Source organism: Larus michahellis, chromosome 6 (genome assembly GCF_964199755.1).
Source record: "Larus michahellis chromosome 6, bLarMic1.1, whole genome shotgun sequence".
Classification (NCBI taxonomy): Eukaryota; Metazoa; Chordata; class Aves; order Charadriiformes; family Laridae; genus Larus; species Larus michahellis.
This window is the reverse complement of record NC_133901.1, coordinates 27,483,586-27,501,638: the sequence shown is the minus strand read 5'-3', so window position 1 is coordinate 27,501,638 and position 18,053 is coordinate 27,483,586. Positions and strand designations below refer to the sequence as shown.

Below are 18,053 nucleotides of genomic sequence, written 5' to 3'. Positions count from 1 at the left end.
TCCAGCAGCAGAGCACCCTGAAACAAAGCAGTCCACGGTTTATTCTCATCACCTAGAGTAGCCCGCAACAGGGAACACCCCCAAAACACACTGCAAGCTCTCCTCACTTCAGGCTTGTAAGGTGCCATTTCACAGCCACCCAGAAAAGATTTTGGTGGTTAGAAAGTCATTAAGGCTACAAAAAGACTCAGAATATAGGTTCTCTATACCTGAGCAGCCACAGAACCACATCCAGGGGCTCTTTAACCCAGCCCTAGGCTTTTGAGCACATCAGAGCTTTTAAGAACGAACTAAGTCACGCAATTAAGATAAAACTAACAGTTAAATCCAAGAGCCACCGAAGTAGCATGTGCAGTCTGACAGCTATCAGTCTACTTATAAACTAAAAGATTCACAGCAATCAAAATATTCAAAAACATTTCAACGTGAAGACTAAACCCCGCACTCGGAGCTGCATTCGCATGCCAACACTTGAAAGGGCTGCAAGGCAGGGAGCAGTACTATGGAATAACAAAAAGTAAAATGTACTGAGACCGACTGTGACTGAATATGGCACTGCACACTGAAATTTGACAGATACACACATGTTCCCCAGCAAACTTCAAAAAAGGTGGCAGCATTTCAGGGCCCTCACTTCAGGCAGGTTCCCTCCCACTTTGCTGCACACCCGTGTTTTGCCAGCCAAGCCCAGGAGAGATCATTCCCGTCTCTCCCAGCTCAGCCGAGACCAGCTCTCAAACCAAAGATGCTTCTCTGGAGCTAAGCATCAGTCCTGGGCATCTGCCTGGTGCTCCGGTTTCAAGACCTTGCTTTTCAGACCACTGGTCAAAGTTTAAGGACAAAAGTGGTTACTTCAAATTCAGAGTTGTAGTAATGTTACAAAGACTCCAAAAAAACCAAACAAACTACAAAATACATGAAGATTGTACTTCCTCAACCATCATCTTACTCATCTTGCTCTGGTTAAGCTAAAGGAAAGCACTGTTAACTTTAAATGGTACTCCTTCCTCCTGCCATGGCCTGGAAACAGGCTGAGGACAGAAAGCAAAAACTAAGACACTTGCACCACATCATTCTGCCCCCACTCCCATTTTTAAAAGGTCTTTTCCAGCATCTCCTCCCAAAAAAACCCATTTATTTTCTTAATAAGGAGACAAAACATTGCAGGCAGTACAAGGCATAATAGCATTTGGAGTAGTACGGGCAGCCTTTAAAGCACAGCTGAAGCAGCGTTCCTATGTAGGCTTCCCTGCGTTGGTGCCACTTCCATCGGAGCAGGTGGTGTCTGGAGGGACGGGGCTGCAGCCCCAAGCAGGAAAATAGTAACACACACATAGAAGTGACCACAGATTTTCCTTCAGCTCCCTCTGGGTTCATGCACCAAGCGCTGTAGCAATATACAGTGACTACAATCACTTTTGGCAAACACTGTAAGGTACATAAAAGCACATTTTCATTACGCTGTAAAGACAAGGTCTTTATGGTTCTTGCTATAAAGACTTGTAATCCATATCCGAATCAAGTGTCAACCGCTCAAATGCTTGAAACGCATCCAAAACAGTGCTTCTAATCCTCTCTTTGGCTGGTATTCTCCATCTTCTTAAAAAAATGTATCAGAACTACAGGCTGAGCAGGAGCATTCCTGGAGTGCAAGAGTTGCCTGGTTTTACCCATCACATACAGACCGAGTACAATGGTTACGGTCTGGAGTGCTAAAATCAAACTGTGAAGGCACAAAAATAGCTGACAATAAGAAACTCTGGCATTAAAATAGGGGTTAGCACTCCTGCGGGCTGGCAGCTCATCCCACTGGGCAAGAGTAGTTAAATCTGTTCCTCTGACACTGTTGGTTTCTACTATGACACTGGGAGAAGTTTGGATTGGAACATCTGAGAAATGAAACCTAGGCTGTCCAACATCTTCAACATGGGAATAGGTAAAGTCTGGAGTTGCAAGAGGAACTGATGTGGGTGTGCTGGTAGCCGTGTCGGACACCGCTGTTACAGCAGTCTCCCAAGATGATGCTAAGTGCTCCGTCACAAGAGCAGTCGAAGCCTGGGAATAGGTTGAGCTGAACATGTGGTATGTAATGGCTGTGGTTGGCGGGCACTGCAGGTGATCATCTGTTAGAGCCACGAGAGAAATATTCTGTAGGGCCAGCGGGCTGTCACACATTAGGGATGGAGTGTTTTTAACTATCTCCATGCTCTTCTGGAGCCACTCTCGGAAGCCAAGAATTTGGCAATCGCATTTCCAAGGGTTGTCATCAAGGACGACTTCTTGCAGCTCGGGTAAAGCAGTAAAGAAATCTCCAGGAAGAGACTGCAGCTTCGTACTATTGAGGTAAACTTTCTGAAGGTGCTTGAGATTATGAAAGAGGTTTCTAGGAAGAACCTCAAGCCTCGTATCATGAAGTGAAATGTTCTGCAGTTTCTGAAGGCTCAGGAAGATGCCCTCTGGCAGACTGGAAATATTATTTGTATGCAGAGAAAGGCCTTGCAGTTCATTCAGACCACTGAATACATTCTTGGGAAGAACACTAAGCTCTGGATTAAAACTTAGCACAAGCAGCTCCAAATTTGTCAAGTTACTGAACACAAAATCTGGTATTGTTGAGAGCTTTGTGTGATACAGCCACAGGCTACCAAGGTGCCTCATTTCTCCAAACAATACTTCTGGAAGAGACTTGAGTGGGTTCCTGTACAAGGTCAATTTAGACAGGTCACGCAAATGCAGAAAGAGTCCAGGAGGCAAAGCCTCAAGCCTGTTTCTGGAGAGCGTTAGGCTTCTCAGTTTACGAAGACAATGAAACGCATCAGGGGCGATGGCCTGGATGTTATTGGAATGCAGGAAGAGTTCCAGCAGCTCCTTCAGGCTATCAAACATCCCAGACTCTATTGAAGACAGCCTGTTAAAATACAACATCAGCTTCTCAAGCCTGGCTAACGCACTAAATATATTTCTGGGAAGTGCTGCCAAACAATTTCTTGACAAGTTCAGTACTTTGAGTTTGGCAAGTTTCTTCAGCACACCACTAGGAAGTGCTGTTAGTTGGTTTTTGTTCAAGAAAACCTCCTCCAAACTAGCTAGTTTGTCAAACAGATTTTCTTCGATGGATTTCAACCTGTTATTTTCAACGATCAACTGCTGAAGCTGTACCATGTCATCAAACACTCCTGGAGGAAGTTCAACCAGCTTATTATCTAGCAGTTTGAGGGCTTTTAGCCTTCTCAAGCCTTTAAAAGCCCCTGGTGATATCAGAGAGATGTTGTTTGAAGACAAGATAAGATGCTGCAGTTCCACCATCCTAGCAAAAACATCTTGCACGTATGTTACGTCGGTGTCCGTTATGTGAATTTCTGTCACGTTACAAGGCAGATTTAACGATTCCAGGTCTTTTATGTGGGGACCAGAGCAGTGAATTGCATTTTTTGAAGAGCACTCACATTTCTTGGGGCAAACAGATGCATCCAGCTGGAAGAAAAGCTTGATCACCACCGACAAACGAAACATCAACATCCTTGTTGAAGTGCCAGAAACATGAGCTGTTACAAGAGATAAGATAGAGTCAGGATTTGATCACAAGTAGTTAATGAATTAATAGACAACAAAGTTGTGTGGATATATCATAAAACCTGCAAATGTATGCAAAATTTCCCTTGGCTTGAAAGCAAACTTCAAAAATCTCCATTACTGTTGACTGCAAATATTTCTAAGGTGCTCAGCTTACACTGCCAAGTACAGATAAAGCTCTTTTGTAAATCAAGTATTCCTTATTTATATTTGTACTAGTCAAGCATAATAAAAGCATATGAAACTCTAAGTAGTCATAAGGCATGTATTTATTTGAACAGAATAGCATTATACCAAGTTACACACTGAAAGTCTTTTAAAAAAAAATATATCAAAAGGTCCTGCACCCACAATATTTTTTTATTTTAGGTTATCTGAGGTTTAAAAATAAAGTTTAGCCTGCAAAAATAGATAATAGAGGTAAAAAAGGGTGTCCTATATTTTAAGTGGCCAAAAGAAAAACGGCACACAGTTCTGTTAAATCATCTCGCAGCATTTGCAAGTGATCACTTCTTGGAACAGCCCAAGAACACACAAGAAGAAACAGGATATTTTTGACGTCGCCTGAAATAACACACAAGAGCTCGTGTAGCACAGGCCAGGAGCGAGCCTCTGATAACCAACGAGTCTCATTTCAGCAGCTTAACACAAGACTAAGTTAACAGTGGTATTAAAAATATGACAAAATGAGAGGAAAGAAAAGCCACGAGGTTTGCTAGAAAGCTGTACCAATAAACGTAGAGCTGCATGAAACATACCACGAAGTTGGGAAGTTGTATGGATTTCCAAACAAGAAAAGGAACAGGAAGGCAATGGCTGTAGCTACAATGATAATATTTAAAACAGCAAGTCAAACAGAAATCCACAGTTTAGAAACACTTCCCTAGTGAAATCAGCAAGTCCAAATGTATCAGAAACCTGGAAGTCAAGCACCTGGCTGGTCAGTAGGAGAAGCAGCAGCTGGGAACGCTGGATTAGCTGGACAAGTTCTGCAGACGTAACTGGAATAGCCGACACCATGTTGGTTTTCAGCACCAGGAACACTGGGGGAGATGAGGGCTCCATCCCAACAAACCCTTTTCCAGGGGCAAGGGTGAAGCTCTCCCATACCAACCCCACAGACAGGCATGGGTACAAAGCCTTCAAGGAAGGCTCCTCACTTCAAGGAAGCCAGGTGGGATAGCAGAGCCGCTCACATGCCTGAACTGCTGACAAGAACACACCACCATGGATCAAAAACAGCTGCTGCATGAAAAAAAAAGCAAAAGGGAGTTCTTTAGACAAAAAAATGCTATTGGTTAGGTTCAGAGTACTGAAGACAGTTAAAATCTGCACCGCTTCCTTGGGAAGGGAAGGACACGGCATCTAGTGGTGTCAACTACCACCAACATGGTGCCACACAGCAAGCTCTCGCTGGGCTTACAGTCCAAAGAGTTGTAGAAAGTTACTAAAAAAAGGCTGTGGGATCTCACCCTTCCAAAGGGCTTTTCCATGTCAAACAAGAATCTTTCAGAGAATCTCACCCTCCTAGTAATCCTTCCCGCCATCTCCCATAAACCAGCGATGCCTTCACCTCAGTAAACTCATAAGCCAGCCTGTCCCTGATCCTACTTCTCCCCACCTCAGCGTGCCGATGAGGAGCACATCCCCACGCACCCAGGGCAGGTACCTCAGCCTACAGCCCATGACACGCGGAGCTGGTGGCTGCTGAGACGCTTCTGGGGGGCGTTCAAGCACAACCCTCCACACAGGGCAGACACGTACTGAGAAATTTCTGTTTCAAGCCCTGACTGGTATCTCAGCCTGCACCAACTCAACCCAAGACCTCAGCAGAACTACAGGATTCAGCGAGGTGAGAGAGATACGGATCTAGAGAACAAACTGAGGGGAAAAAAAAAAACCCAAGCCACCGAACTGTTACGCTACCGGCTGCAAATGCAGTCTCCAAGGGCATGACTGCAGTCTGTAAAATAAGAAATAGGCTAATGCTAGACTGTAGACTGGCGACGCCTGCTTTCCTGGTCTCATAACAAAAGGTAAGAGAGTATTCAAGGAGGCAAGGTCAGACACTCAGAAGTGCTCACAAACAAACAATGGAATGGTAGAAATTCTATGCAAGAGATTAAGGCCACAAGCGTATGACTGGCACAGGAACTGGATAATCCTGTGGATCTCAAACATAAGCTGCTAATAGTATTTTTCTCAAGAAGTAATTTAAACTTCCACAATTGAAGATTTTAATAGTAGGAAATACAGTAAGGTCCACGTAAAGGTCATACTTACCTCTTCCCAAGTACTAAAATTTTCTCAGACCCTCACACGAGACCCCTGGCATTCCAGAAAGAACACCAGCCTGGCTGGTCATTTACCATCTGGTCTACAGCCTCCTTCCCTTCCTACAACCCCCTTAATGTTTCTCAGACTGTGAAGGGATGCCAAAAGCAATACATTAATGCTTTTCATATATTAAAAGTCACAAATCAGTTTTGGACTTAGTTTCATAGAATACTGAGCACACGTATCATTTACTATGGTGCTTCACTTTCTTACTTTCTTGCAAGTTTCTAAACTCATATTACCATGAAAAACTAATTTTGAACTGTACCTTAGAAACTTATCTGCTTTTTAGAGGAACTTACTAGGAGCAGAGCAGGCAATCAGGCTTCACCATGATTCTGCACTTTAAATGGGAAGTAAAACAGCAAAACGCATCCTCTAGATAACACTTTCACCCCTATTTGCGTAACTACTGTGAAAGGCCAAAGAAAATTTTAAGCTTCAGAGCAGATTTTGCCCACACTTCGTTGCGTAAGCAACCAGCTTCCAGAGGTTGTACGTAACTCCAAATGTAGAACTGGAGACCACTCACAACACAGGAGAAAGTCTGATGCCACACGTGCAACAGCTCAAAAAAACACTTCTAGCTTCTTTGACAGTGATATTAGAGTATGTGCTTCAACCAACCCAGTGCAAATCTGGCTAGAGTCAGAAATCTATATTTCAACATGAATTATGATCAGAAAGACATTTCAAATTTGTTAGACAGTTTCACCCGCGGTCTGCTACACAGGTGCACTAGGTTTTGAAGGAGTGGACACATCTACTTCAAACCACCAAGTGATTGAGATGTACCTTCACAAGGCTGCTCTGACTTTTACTTTCTTGCAGGAGTGGAGTCAAAGCAATTTGAGCAAGGAATGAATCCACTTAACCCTTTGGCTAAACAAACCAGGGTTGACACATTTGGCTTCTGTTTTTCCTTTGTCTTCTGTAGTCACAGGCCAACAAAGCCTCAAGCCTGAAAGATTCTGAAGAGAGAAAAGTTTTCAAAATATTAGCTTGAAATTAAAAGACTAAGTTTCTGTAATGAAGTAACCAGGTATTTTAAACACCTTATCGTCAAGTTTAAAATCATGGGCTCTGTCAGTGAATGTTTAAACAGAAGGGGAGGAACAGGACAGAAGTGTCTTAACTTCTGTGTGATTTTTCTAAAGGTGATTGCAACAACACTGCCGGCTCACGACTGGGAACATTTGCCGAAGGGTCTTTCCAAGATAATGCTTCCCACGCATCAAAGAACAGAAGGAATATCTGGACAACAGAAGATGGAAACAAGCTGCTATCACACGTACAAGGTCTGGCTTTGCAGTGGCTCTTATAAGCCACCAGGTAAAAGAACAGTCAATACTATCCCCCTGCAGAACAGCAGCGCTGTCATACGCGCTGCCAACACACAGCATGCACACTTCCCCACTGCCATCCTTAAAATACAGAGGCTCTGAACAACATACCCATGAAGTGTTCAAGGCCAGGCTGGATGGGGCTTTGAGCAGCCTGGTCTGGTGGGAGGTGTCCCTGCCCACGGCAGGGGGTTGGAACTAGATGGTCTTTAAGGTCCCTTCCAACCCAAACCATTCTAGGATTATTCTGTGACATTAGTGGGAGTAAATCTGTATTTTTCAACAAGCTTTGGATGGAACTGTGTAAAGAACAATTAAAAACAATTTCATGAAACTAATGAAAAGAGTTAAAATATCTGTTCATTTTAATTTTATTTTCAAAGAGCTTCAGTCACAAAAATGATTTACAAGTCTATTTACAATTCTATTGTACAGTTATTTATGTATGCCTCTTGACAACAGGGTACCATTCTAGAGCAGCAATACATATTTTTAAATACAAAGATGTAGTATCATTTCAGATTTAAAAATAAAAAGGAAGCTGAGCTTCTAGAGAGCGCTGTAATGATGAACTTTTTAATCTGTGTTCGGCTTGAGGAATTCATAACAAACTGAATAGTTTCTGGTTCACATAATTATCAAACAAGCTGCAGTTTGTTGAAAATAGCTTTAAAAACCTGAAGCTTTACTGTATAAAATCAACATATTCAAGACTCTAAAAATTGTCAAAAACCCACAGCTTTCCCTTAGACATACAAAAACCTAAGTTTACAATTCAGAATTTCATGGGAGAAATCCTACAGAACTTTAGCTCTCTCATTTTGTGATGACCAACATAAGCATTAAAAATGTGCAGCATAAAAAGGACTCCACATCTGCTTAGTATTATACTGTATACACATATACAGTACAGGATTATTTACCCAATTTGGGATGACTGTTCAACACAACCTTCATGAAGAAAGAAAAAATAAATAGAATTTTAAATCCAACAACTTTTAAAAAGTGCAACAGTAAGAGTTTCCAATTTAAAGTTATGATGAATATGGACAGTCAGGTCTGTGGGTGTTTTAGCCGCTTCTACTCAAGCATTATTCGCAGCATTTTCTTTACAGTAGATTTAGTTCTATAGTACATGAAACAAGAGTTACTGCTAATTAAATCTGAAGGGAAGAGAAAAAAACACTTTAAAAATAACCCTGAGGGATATACAATTTAATGATCTTGCAATTTATTTCTAAAAAGTAACATTTATTATTTAGCAATTGCTTTTCTGGGTAGACCAGTCCTTTAAGTATGTGCATAAATAATATTTAAAAATCAGTAATATTTACAAATCCTAATACATCAAAGTAAAATACGTACAGATTAAAGTCTGCATAAACAAATAATTTAATAATAAATCAAACTCCTCAATGTAAGGCCAAAATATACAGCAGGAAGAAAATGTCTACCAAGTATCTAGTGGAGATCACTAAATTGGTCTGTTCACCTGAATTTAGACTTCCAAGATGAACATTAGAAGAGGTTCTTTTCACTACAAACTGAATTTCATCTTACTTCAAAGCAGAAACTGAATATGCTAGCGCAGATCTAGTTTGCTGCATTTCTGAAAACCAGAAAAACTAAACTGCTCAAAATGAGAAAAATTATAGGTGGCCAAACTCAGCTCTTGGGCAGGAAGGCATAAATCCCAATAATTGCAGAAGATGCAAAAGCTTATTTTGTGGCTGAACTTGCAACAACAAGAAGGATTCTCAGAAAAGCAGATTTATTATTCTTGACTGAGCGTCAGAAGCAAATAGGTCAGAGCTCAAGCAGGCAACCTCAAGAACGTTTACTAACTCGGAAGGCATACCTTGAGAAAACTAGCTCCCATTTGCAAAATATTCAAGTTTAAAAGACTCATGACCCATTAGTCACCCAATCAAGTGGAGATACTTGGCAATTTCAGTTTTAGTAAGAGCTCCCCAAAATGCTCTCCGAAGACAAGCCCACCTTAATAAGCTGTTTCCTCCTTGCTTTCTAGATAAGTCTAATAAACTAGAATAAGACTGAAAGACTAGCTTCAGAAACCAGAGAAGCTGCAAGAAATTATGATTTTAGAGAAAGTATTAAGCAAGAGCATATCAAAGTGAGAGACACAAATATTTTCTGTCACTTCTCATGGAACATCGAAGCTAAAATGGTCAGTGAAATGGAAAGCAAAAGCTTATGTGTTTAAGGATAAGTCACAGCTCCCAGGTCCAGATGCATAGCTTCACAACATTTTTCAACTAAAATATTATTTTTCTTTAAATTTGAATACTACTTACGCTGCTAAGAATTATTCTTCATCAGTTATTCCATGCTACAAAGATTTTGTAAAATCAACATTGACTGAAGTTAGCCAACTGACTCAAGCTCATGATTAATAAGTTTATCCAAATCCACAGTTGCGGACCCCTTAAAAAGCTACCGACGTTGTTCGATGTTTATGACCTTAAGAAGCCAGGATAATACGACTTTTACATTGCTCTGTTGAATGAATGCTAAGAAACCCACTTCCCTCTTCCTCTTGCTCCACCTCTCAAAAACAACAACAAAAAAAAAAAAAACAGGAAAAGAGTTGACAGCTGGACAGGAGATAGTACACCACATGCATAACATTTATGAGGAGCAAGCGCTAATAACTTAAACCCCCAAGTTCTAGGAAAAAGTCTTCCAAACCATTTAGCTCCATTTTTAAATTCCCCATTGGCACAGTACATTCAACACTGCAGAAACCATAACGTGAGCAGCAGGGGACACTGGCTGTAGTGGGGGACACTGCCCGTACTGCCTTATAGAGCAGCACAAGGGAATGAGGCCCAACCTGAAAAAAAGATCCCCTTATTAAAACAATGCTGGAATGGAATCATCTCCACAGGAATTTAAAAAAACCGCTTCAAATTCCATCATCAGAATACACACAATTCACACTAATCCCAGCTGGCCAGGGAGTTTGGGGCCCTCCTTCCACAACTATTCCAAAGGACCTGACTTCCTTCTCTAAAGGATCTCTACAGGATCGTGACTTCTCCAGATCCCCTCCCAAAGCCTGGAGGTGTCCGAACCAGTCAGTCGCATCTGGTCAAAACAGACCGAGCAAAACTCACTATTTTTATCACCTTCCCCAAAGACACTAAAGAAGACTTTCCTGACAGTTTAGCAAGTTGAAGATGGTTTGGAGATAATTAATTTGTGGTTAAAAAAAAAAAGTTTTAAGCTTTGCATGCGAAGATGATGCCTGCCCCTACATCTTTGCAGTTCTATTGTTCTAGTGGCCTTGTGTTTTGACACCGCCTAATGGCAAAATGATGTATCGCTACCCCAAGTGCTTAAGCAGCATTATTGTTGATGCAAGCATTTTTTATTCTTCTTTTAATAAATAAAATCCACATAAGCCTTATAGTTCTGCAGCAAGACAGATTTTTAGCTCATCTATTTTCTCAATTTTGTTTCATACAGCTACATATAGTGCTTAAGACACTGGCAGACTCTTTGAAATGCGTATGTTCTTAACATGCACAAATCCCACGTGTGGGCATGTGAAAATATTCCTCCCTCCTCCCCCCACTTCCCTTGCAGCAGTAACTCTGGCCTTACTACTTCAAGGTATATAGGAAAATTATCTTAAGATTTACAAAGAAAACATGGTCTACAAAGGGATGATCCAATCCTTCTGCTAGAAAAAGCAAGGTTTGTGGAGGAATGCATAGCTAAGTGTACTAAAGCATGAGACAGAAGAAAGTGTTAAGATTCTCCAGCCTTCCTTCTCCAAAAACTTCAGAGTGTAGCCAAACGCCTCCCCCTCCACTGGAGGCCACCAAAGCCCGCCCTAAGGGTTAGCTAGAAAGGAAGCCAAGAACCCACTTGAAAGCAATGTGCTTTCTTCTTAAGGACAGAGCATACTGCTTTTATAGCATTCCCAGCTCCTGCTGTGGCAGACTAAAGAATTAAAACTTAAAATCCAAACTTTACACCTAGAAACACTCTTTACTAGTAGGGACAAACTTAGAGGTACACACACCAAAACTTTAGAACCGTTCTGAGGCACAAAGCTTTTCAACAGTGAGTATAAAAAAAAAAAAAAAAAGGATGACAAGGTTATTATGTGCCTCTATTATTACCATGAAACCATCACATCATAGGGCTTACATGAACACGTGCCCAGGTGAGCAGGTTAGAACAATGATTGAGATACTCCAGGCAAATAAAGTGAACCTGTTTTAACTGCCCTGCAGTTTAAACCTTCAAATACATCTCATTTAGGAATAATGAAATTTTGAAAGAAGGTGGAAGGAAACACAATCATGTTTGTTCTGCCTACGGTAACCTACATTTTTAAAATGTATAGCCATAAGATGTCTGGCTCTGAAATTTGTATTCAGAGAGACAAAACAGTTGGAAATATCCGCATTAGAATTTGACATTTAGTATACTGCAATTTCAAATAAAGCCTTAAAATTACATTCTTCTGAATACTACTAAAAGACAGATGCCACCAAGATCCACTGTTACGTTACAGTGATGATTTGATATGATCCGTTTCCTTGGGATGGTACTTTAGCTTCTGTTGTTGTTCTGGGTTTCGGTGGCCATTCTGGATCAACCAGCAGTTCCTGAGCTAGATGCATATACTTGGCTTTTGGTGTCTTCTCTCTGCAACCAAACAGGGAAGAAAGGAAAGAGACTCCACAGCGATCCACAGCCTCCTGCAGAAGTGAACAGATTTGAAAATTTGATTACCATAAGAAAAGAAATAATATAACTTCCAATACAGTCAATTGCTAGAAGAAAAACTACCATATTTGTTTCTGATTTGCTATGCCATTGTCACATTGGACCTAGAAAGTGTAGTAAAGAAACTCTTTTGTTGTGTCATCTCTTCTATACTATGGTACCAATGACATTTAAAAAAAAAAAAAAAACAGTAAAAAAAACATCCACATTATCCTAACATCTAAGGTCACCAACAGCTTTTATGCATATTTTATATTAGTTTTGATAAACACAGGTCTAACAGGCACCACTAAGTGATGTTACTATTGAAGAATGAAAGCTTGGTCTAGAAAAAGCAGTCAAATTCCCAGAGTCTCAAAACACTTTTTAAGCAATGAATTGTTTAACTAAAGGCAGCCAGCCAGCCACAAGTGGCAGTATTTAACGTGCCAATACTGTGAAACCTAAGTCCTAAAGGTATTAAAAATTATTAAAACAGACACAAATTATTGAACGTAAGCCTTCCTTCCTATTTTTCCTCTCCCCATCCCAAATGCATGTAACTTAACTAGCTGGAGAAGAGACGCACCATTTCTCATTCTCAAGACTAGATCCCTCTCATGTCTCAGAGCACCTGGACATATATTCTATGGTTCTCTTTATGGTCTGAATTTCTATCAATGGGGGAACTGAACCAAACATGAGCCTTAAGCACAACCACCGCTCTTCAGGGTGAACACAAAGCAATGTTTTCTTGAACAGCCTCAAAAGGACAGATGTAAATCTGAAGTGAATACATTTAACAAAATTTAATACTGAGAAATAAACCCTTGTAATTTTAACAAGAACAAACAGCTAAACAAACAGCTAAAAGTAGTAAGTCAACAGGCTTAAAGAGAAAAAGCTATTTTTTTTTAATTTTTTTTTTTTTTATGGGATTCGCATAGATTTCCTTCCCGTATTAATGGCAGAAGGGCAGACCAGATCAAGATTCATGGTCACCTGAAAAACAGAAGCTAAATCCTTCAGTCTTCTAAACCACCTGAGGTAGTAATAACATACTTCATTTGACATTTTATTTTGTTTCATTAATACATACTGTAAATTTTTACTCTCACGAGACAGTGTTCTAAAACCCTAAACCAAATTAATGTAATGAAGAACTGGATTAGGATCCAGCATCAGCAATTCTTCTTCCAAGCAAATCAAGACGTTCTCCAGTCCTAGCATGCTAACTTGTGACAACACAAATAAAATTTGCTAATACGAAAACTGAAGATAAAGTGAGAAAAGTCTTAAAATCCTCTGCATTTGCTTTGCAGTTCTTGTATACAGAGCTAAATTCTTTAAGTGTCAACAAGGAGAAAAATATAAAACCAGAAGCCTTTCCTGTTAATATTCAAGTTACAGAAATCTAATTTAAACAGTCTTAAACTTAAGATAAGGCAACAGACACTTATAAATCATAAAAAAACCCAAAACTGAATTAATCAGCATGCACTTAAATGATGACAGCAAAATACTAGTCTCCAACCTGAGGCGGCTGGGGTATGGTGAGGCGATATTCTCCTTGTTTGTCTCGATTGAACACAACCTTCCAAAGGATCATATCAAGGAGGACATTCTGTGAGACATTGCAGTGAGCGGGAAGAATTAAAGAAACTAATGATCATTTGTTGTTAGTGTGCACATTACAAATAAACCCCAAAATAGTGTCAGGCATAACTAATTCAGTGCCAGGCAAAATGGAGAGTTTACGTTATTTGTCAGTATACTTAAGCGATAAACATTTTCATTCTTAAAGTGCTCACATGAGATTTAAGAATATGAACACGTACTTTAAATCAACAGCAACAATGACCAAAACTGCATCCATGGATACAGGTAAAAATCATAAATATACATTCTTAATGTGTTTCAATACTCTAAAAAAAAAAAAAACCAAAAAAAACCTCTATAGCACCACAGACTACGTGCTTAAAGCAGTTTCCCCTCAAACCATCTTTAACATTATGGCGTACTTCTTGTTGAAGCTAAGCTTTGCTTGGCGTTTAGTTTTAAAGCAGTGACATTCTCAGAAAAGCTTCAGCGGGGTGGCAAAGCTGAGCCACCAGCAGGAAGTCTGAAGAAATTCTGTAGGAGCCGTTCCAGATTTTGGAGAAGAGGGCAGAACTTTAACAGTATGTTCAGTACATCTGGTTATTCTCATACAGCTGCGTGGGCGGACTTGAGAGCCTTGAACAAATCCGGCACCACAGGTGTGAACTTGTATCTTCCATAGCCTTGAGCACACAAGTCTGTTCTTTGGACAGATTCCATTTCTAACATCTGACTAACCTCCGCCACCGAGAAAGTGGAGCTGATAAGCCAGGCATTTATAATAGATTTTATAATGCTTATGATCTTATAGTGTACTACAATTTTATACTGCTTTTATAAAGCTTTTGCCAACAAATCTTCAGCTTGTTAGATGTTCATTTTTGAAGCCAGTCTGGTTTAAGTATGTCTATACCAGGCATCAGGGTAAGGAGCAACATCTGCTAGGATCTGCCTTTGTTGTGCAATATTTTCTATCATCTGGCAGAAAGAAGATGCATGCTTTGTGAACCTCGTCTGGCACCCACATGGAAGGAGCAAAAGCTTCACACAGCATTTTGGAAAACTTATTTGGGACAGCCACAGTCAGAAATCATTCCTGTTGTAGAAGCAACTAAAACTACATACGAGTGTAGCGTGATACAAGCGTCAAACTGGCAAGTGTGACGAAGATTGTTCCAATCCCACATGTATCTCATCATTGTAAGATAAAGAAGTAATTACTGAGGGATTAGTCTCAGCAGAAGAACCACCTCTAGGTGATATACCTACAGAACACCTTGTTAAAAGAAATAAGGAGATGCCACCAGCAGTTTTCCTAAATACTGAGAATATGACCTGTAGTACCCAGTAACTCTGTAGCAAAAAGTGTAGTGAGCAGAAAATCCAGCCAGGCACACAAGGACAGAAGGGCAGTGAGCTGTACTGGGAGGAAAGGAATGAAATAGCCTACGACTTCCACACAACACACCGGACACAATGCATTGGCACCACATGAAAAAGCTTCAGGTAGCCTGGAGTAATACTGCTCGAGTTGGACAAGCACAGATCAAAAGGTGGGGCAAAAGCAGGCTGAAGTTATGGAAGGTGAAGTGCATATTGTAACACAAGGTTTGGGACTTGAGGATCAGTAGGCAGTGCTTCTGTTGGACACCTGCTGTACAGTAAGATAACTTAGGTCTAAACGAAGCATTTAACTAACAGTGAAACTGGACGAAATAGATTTTAAGTCAAAGCAGAACATCCCAAACAATGTCAAGAAAATTAAACTCTATAATTAATTCTATTCCATTCCTAAAGTATGGGCAACAAGATAAATAGGAAAGTCTGGTTGAAAGGAATGTGACAAATCGTCCTACCAGTTTTGGTAATGACAGTTAAGCGACTAAAGCGTTGAAAGATGCTAACTTAAACCTGCATAGGAAAAAGGGGGAGGTGAGGCTTGAAATACTGGGTGAAAGCAAATGCTCTACAGTAATTACATTGCTTAGGTTATGGTTACGAGAAACTCAGAAGTTTAGAGATTGATGTGGGAACAAACAAGGCCCAGGAGTGGAACCTCAGGAACGTTTAAGCCAGAGGAGAAACACTTGGCCTTGAGAGACACGCACCGATCCATGGACTGACACACTGCACAGACTTTCTATTAGAGCCCTTGCCCTTCCAGAACAGAAACACCACCAGACTGTATACAGGTTAGAAACGATCATCTGCAGAACTAAGTAATTTTTCAGCAGAAGCTAAGTTTAATTTATTTCTCTCGGTAAAGCTTATCAGCAGACTGAAAATTGTAACCACCACCTATTTACAGTCCAGGTATCAACACAAAGCTCAATTCCAAGGAATAATCTTAGCACTTCATAAAAGCTCATTTCCTAGACATGGCAATAAAAACATCAAAACTGACCAGAAAAAGTAAACAGGAAAAAATATTTCTATCTATAAGGTTTGTTTTAAATTTATCATAAGACAAAAAAAGCCATGATTCCGCAGCTTTAGAATAACTATTTTTTTTCAGTAGCAAGATCGCAATATACATAAAATTTAACCTTTAACAAAGAAAAGAGGAGGCAAAAAAAAGACAATTATTAGAAGTTTAGTAGTACAAAATAGACTTAAAGGACATGAAGGAAACCTCACTCACAAGCAGGATTAGAGTACATATAGGGCAGTGTAAGAAAGGCACTAGGAGAGGATAAACACGTTAATAACAGGGCAAAGGCCAAAAAAATGAATATCTACTGCCATGTTTTGGAAAAGACAAGTTATCGCCTATCACGTGAAAACAACTGAAAAACATGTTCCAAAAGGCAGCAACATAATAACATATATTGCAAGTTCTATATGGAACATCATTTTGAACACAAAGCCTTGATAATTTTATTAAGCTATCAAAAAAAACCTGGTTGGTTTTATTTTTACTAAGTCGTGAATAAAAGGGAAAAAAATAGCCAAGTGGAAAGAATATTAATGCTGTAGTAATATTCAAGGGCCAAAATGGTATGATTCAAGCAAACATTATCCTGGTTACCTTGATAGCAATCCCTCACATAGTAATGGAAACACTGACTAGAAGCTGCAGAAAATGTTATACAGTAAAAACAGATAATTGTAGTGTGCAAGTGCTAGATAATGTTGAAAGACTGTTTCATCTAGCAGGAAAAAAAATAGTGACTAATGGCTGCAACCAAAACTCAGATGTACTCTAGGTTGGAAATAAGGCATCAATTTAACACGGAAAAGAACTAACCACAGGAATAAGTGACTGGCTTTGAACCCAGATTCCTTCTGGAAGACGTTATCTGTCAAACTCCAATTCTTGGAAACAACAGAGGGGTACCTGGATGAAAGGTAGGGCATGTTTCTGGCCACATTAACTCTGGAATGACAGCAGAAGAGGTCAATACCCAGAGTGACTGGCTTTGGACAAGCTCAGGGCTGGAAAAAGCAGATCTGCATGAACATCTCTAGTTCTGGACTTGGATCAGATTAGATGAACAAGTTATATAGACCTGCATTATTCTGAACAATAAGGTATGTATATGATCCAACTGAATGAAGACAGGCTCCCCTAAGGATTTTATGTAGTTCTCTACTACGTTGTTGTTCTGAACTGAACTAACACAGTAAATAAATGTGGAGAGTATTGTCCTATGAAACAGCTGAAATAATTGAAGTCTTTCAACTTTTCCCCCCCCTTTTTTTTTATTCATAAAAAAGGCTTTAAGATCATTCCTTTAACACAGAAAACCTTGACACCTTAAATCTAGTTTACAGGGACTTTTTAGGAATACAAAGGTAACAAAAACAGTGACCACTTACACTGGCATGCTGTGAAGAGAGACCTTCTAAACAAAAGACAAACACATACTCTGGAAAAAGACCCACTTAACAGACAAGCATTTTTTCCATTTGAATTTCTTACCTCCGTCAGCACGGATACAACTGCATTGAGAATAACAATGATGAGAATTCTGAGGCGCCACTCATATGGCACGCACACGAGCTATGAGAAAAAGTTGCCAGAGGTTAGCAACACACACATGAAGTAGACACACCACACTGAAAACAGGCTCAGCATTATAAATTCTCCCTTTCCACCCCCAGAGATGCGAAGTTAAAGCTCTAAAGCCCTCTAAAGGCTGCCCAAAAGGCAGCCAACCAGTTATCCCAGGAAGTACAGACACCTGCACATCTGCTCAATCTTACCTCAAGAAATGTGTCAATAGATTCAACAGGATGCAACATGATGAAAAATATGAAGACATAAAGAACTATCACAGATACAACAAACAGAACTGTAAAAGAAGAAAAAAAATATTTTAATTGGACCATCTCACAATCAGAGTTTTAGATAGTTTTCCCATGTATCGTGGGTTCATTACTCCCTGGAAGTAATCTCTTTTCTTCCTCTAAACCCCTTCCTGACAGATTTCGGCAATACAAGTTGTGCTGACAGTC

At 40.0% G+C, this 18,053-nt stretch overlaps 2 protein-coding genes across 8 annotated transcripts in view; both read right to left on the bottom strand.

Moving 5' to 3' along the window:
• Nucleotides 1-1,115: 1,115 nt before the first annotated feature.
• Nucleotides 1,116-6,969, bottom strand: GP5 (glycoprotein V platelet). The gene is made up of 2 exons (XM_074593119.1): nt 6,706-6,969; nt 1,116-3,545 (listed from the first exon to the last, which is right to left on the bottom strand). The coding sequence occupies exon 2, from the start codon at nt 3,517-3,519 to the stop codon at nt 1,567-1,569; it is 1,953 nt and encodes a 650-aa protein (XP_074449220.1). The 5' UTR covers nt 3,520-3,545; nt 6,706-6,969; the 3' UTR covers nt 1,116-1,566.
• Nucleotides 6,970-7,606: 637 nt separating this feature from the next.
• The window catches only part of ATP13A3 (ATPase 13A3), a 61,291-nt gene continuing 50,844 nt past the window's right edge, over nt 7,607-18,053 (bottom strand). For 6 of the 7 annotated variants that reach the window (XM_074593113.1, XM_074593115.1, XM_074593112.1 and 3 more), the window contains 4 exons: nt 17,802-17,890; nt 17,518-17,598; nt 13,531-13,620; nt 7,607-11,989 (listed from right to left, as the gene is read on the bottom strand). In XM_074593113.1, coding sequence (XP_074449214.1) covers nt 11,792-11,989; nt 13,531-13,620; nt 17,518-17,598; nt 17,802-17,890 — 458 coding nt within the window. In that variant the 3' untranslated portion in view covers nt 7,607-11,791. The remainder of the gene's footprint in view (nt 11,990-13,530; nt 13,621-17,517; nt 17,599-17,801; nt 17,891-18,053) is intronic. The other variant, XM_074593118.1, reaches the window with a different exon arrangement.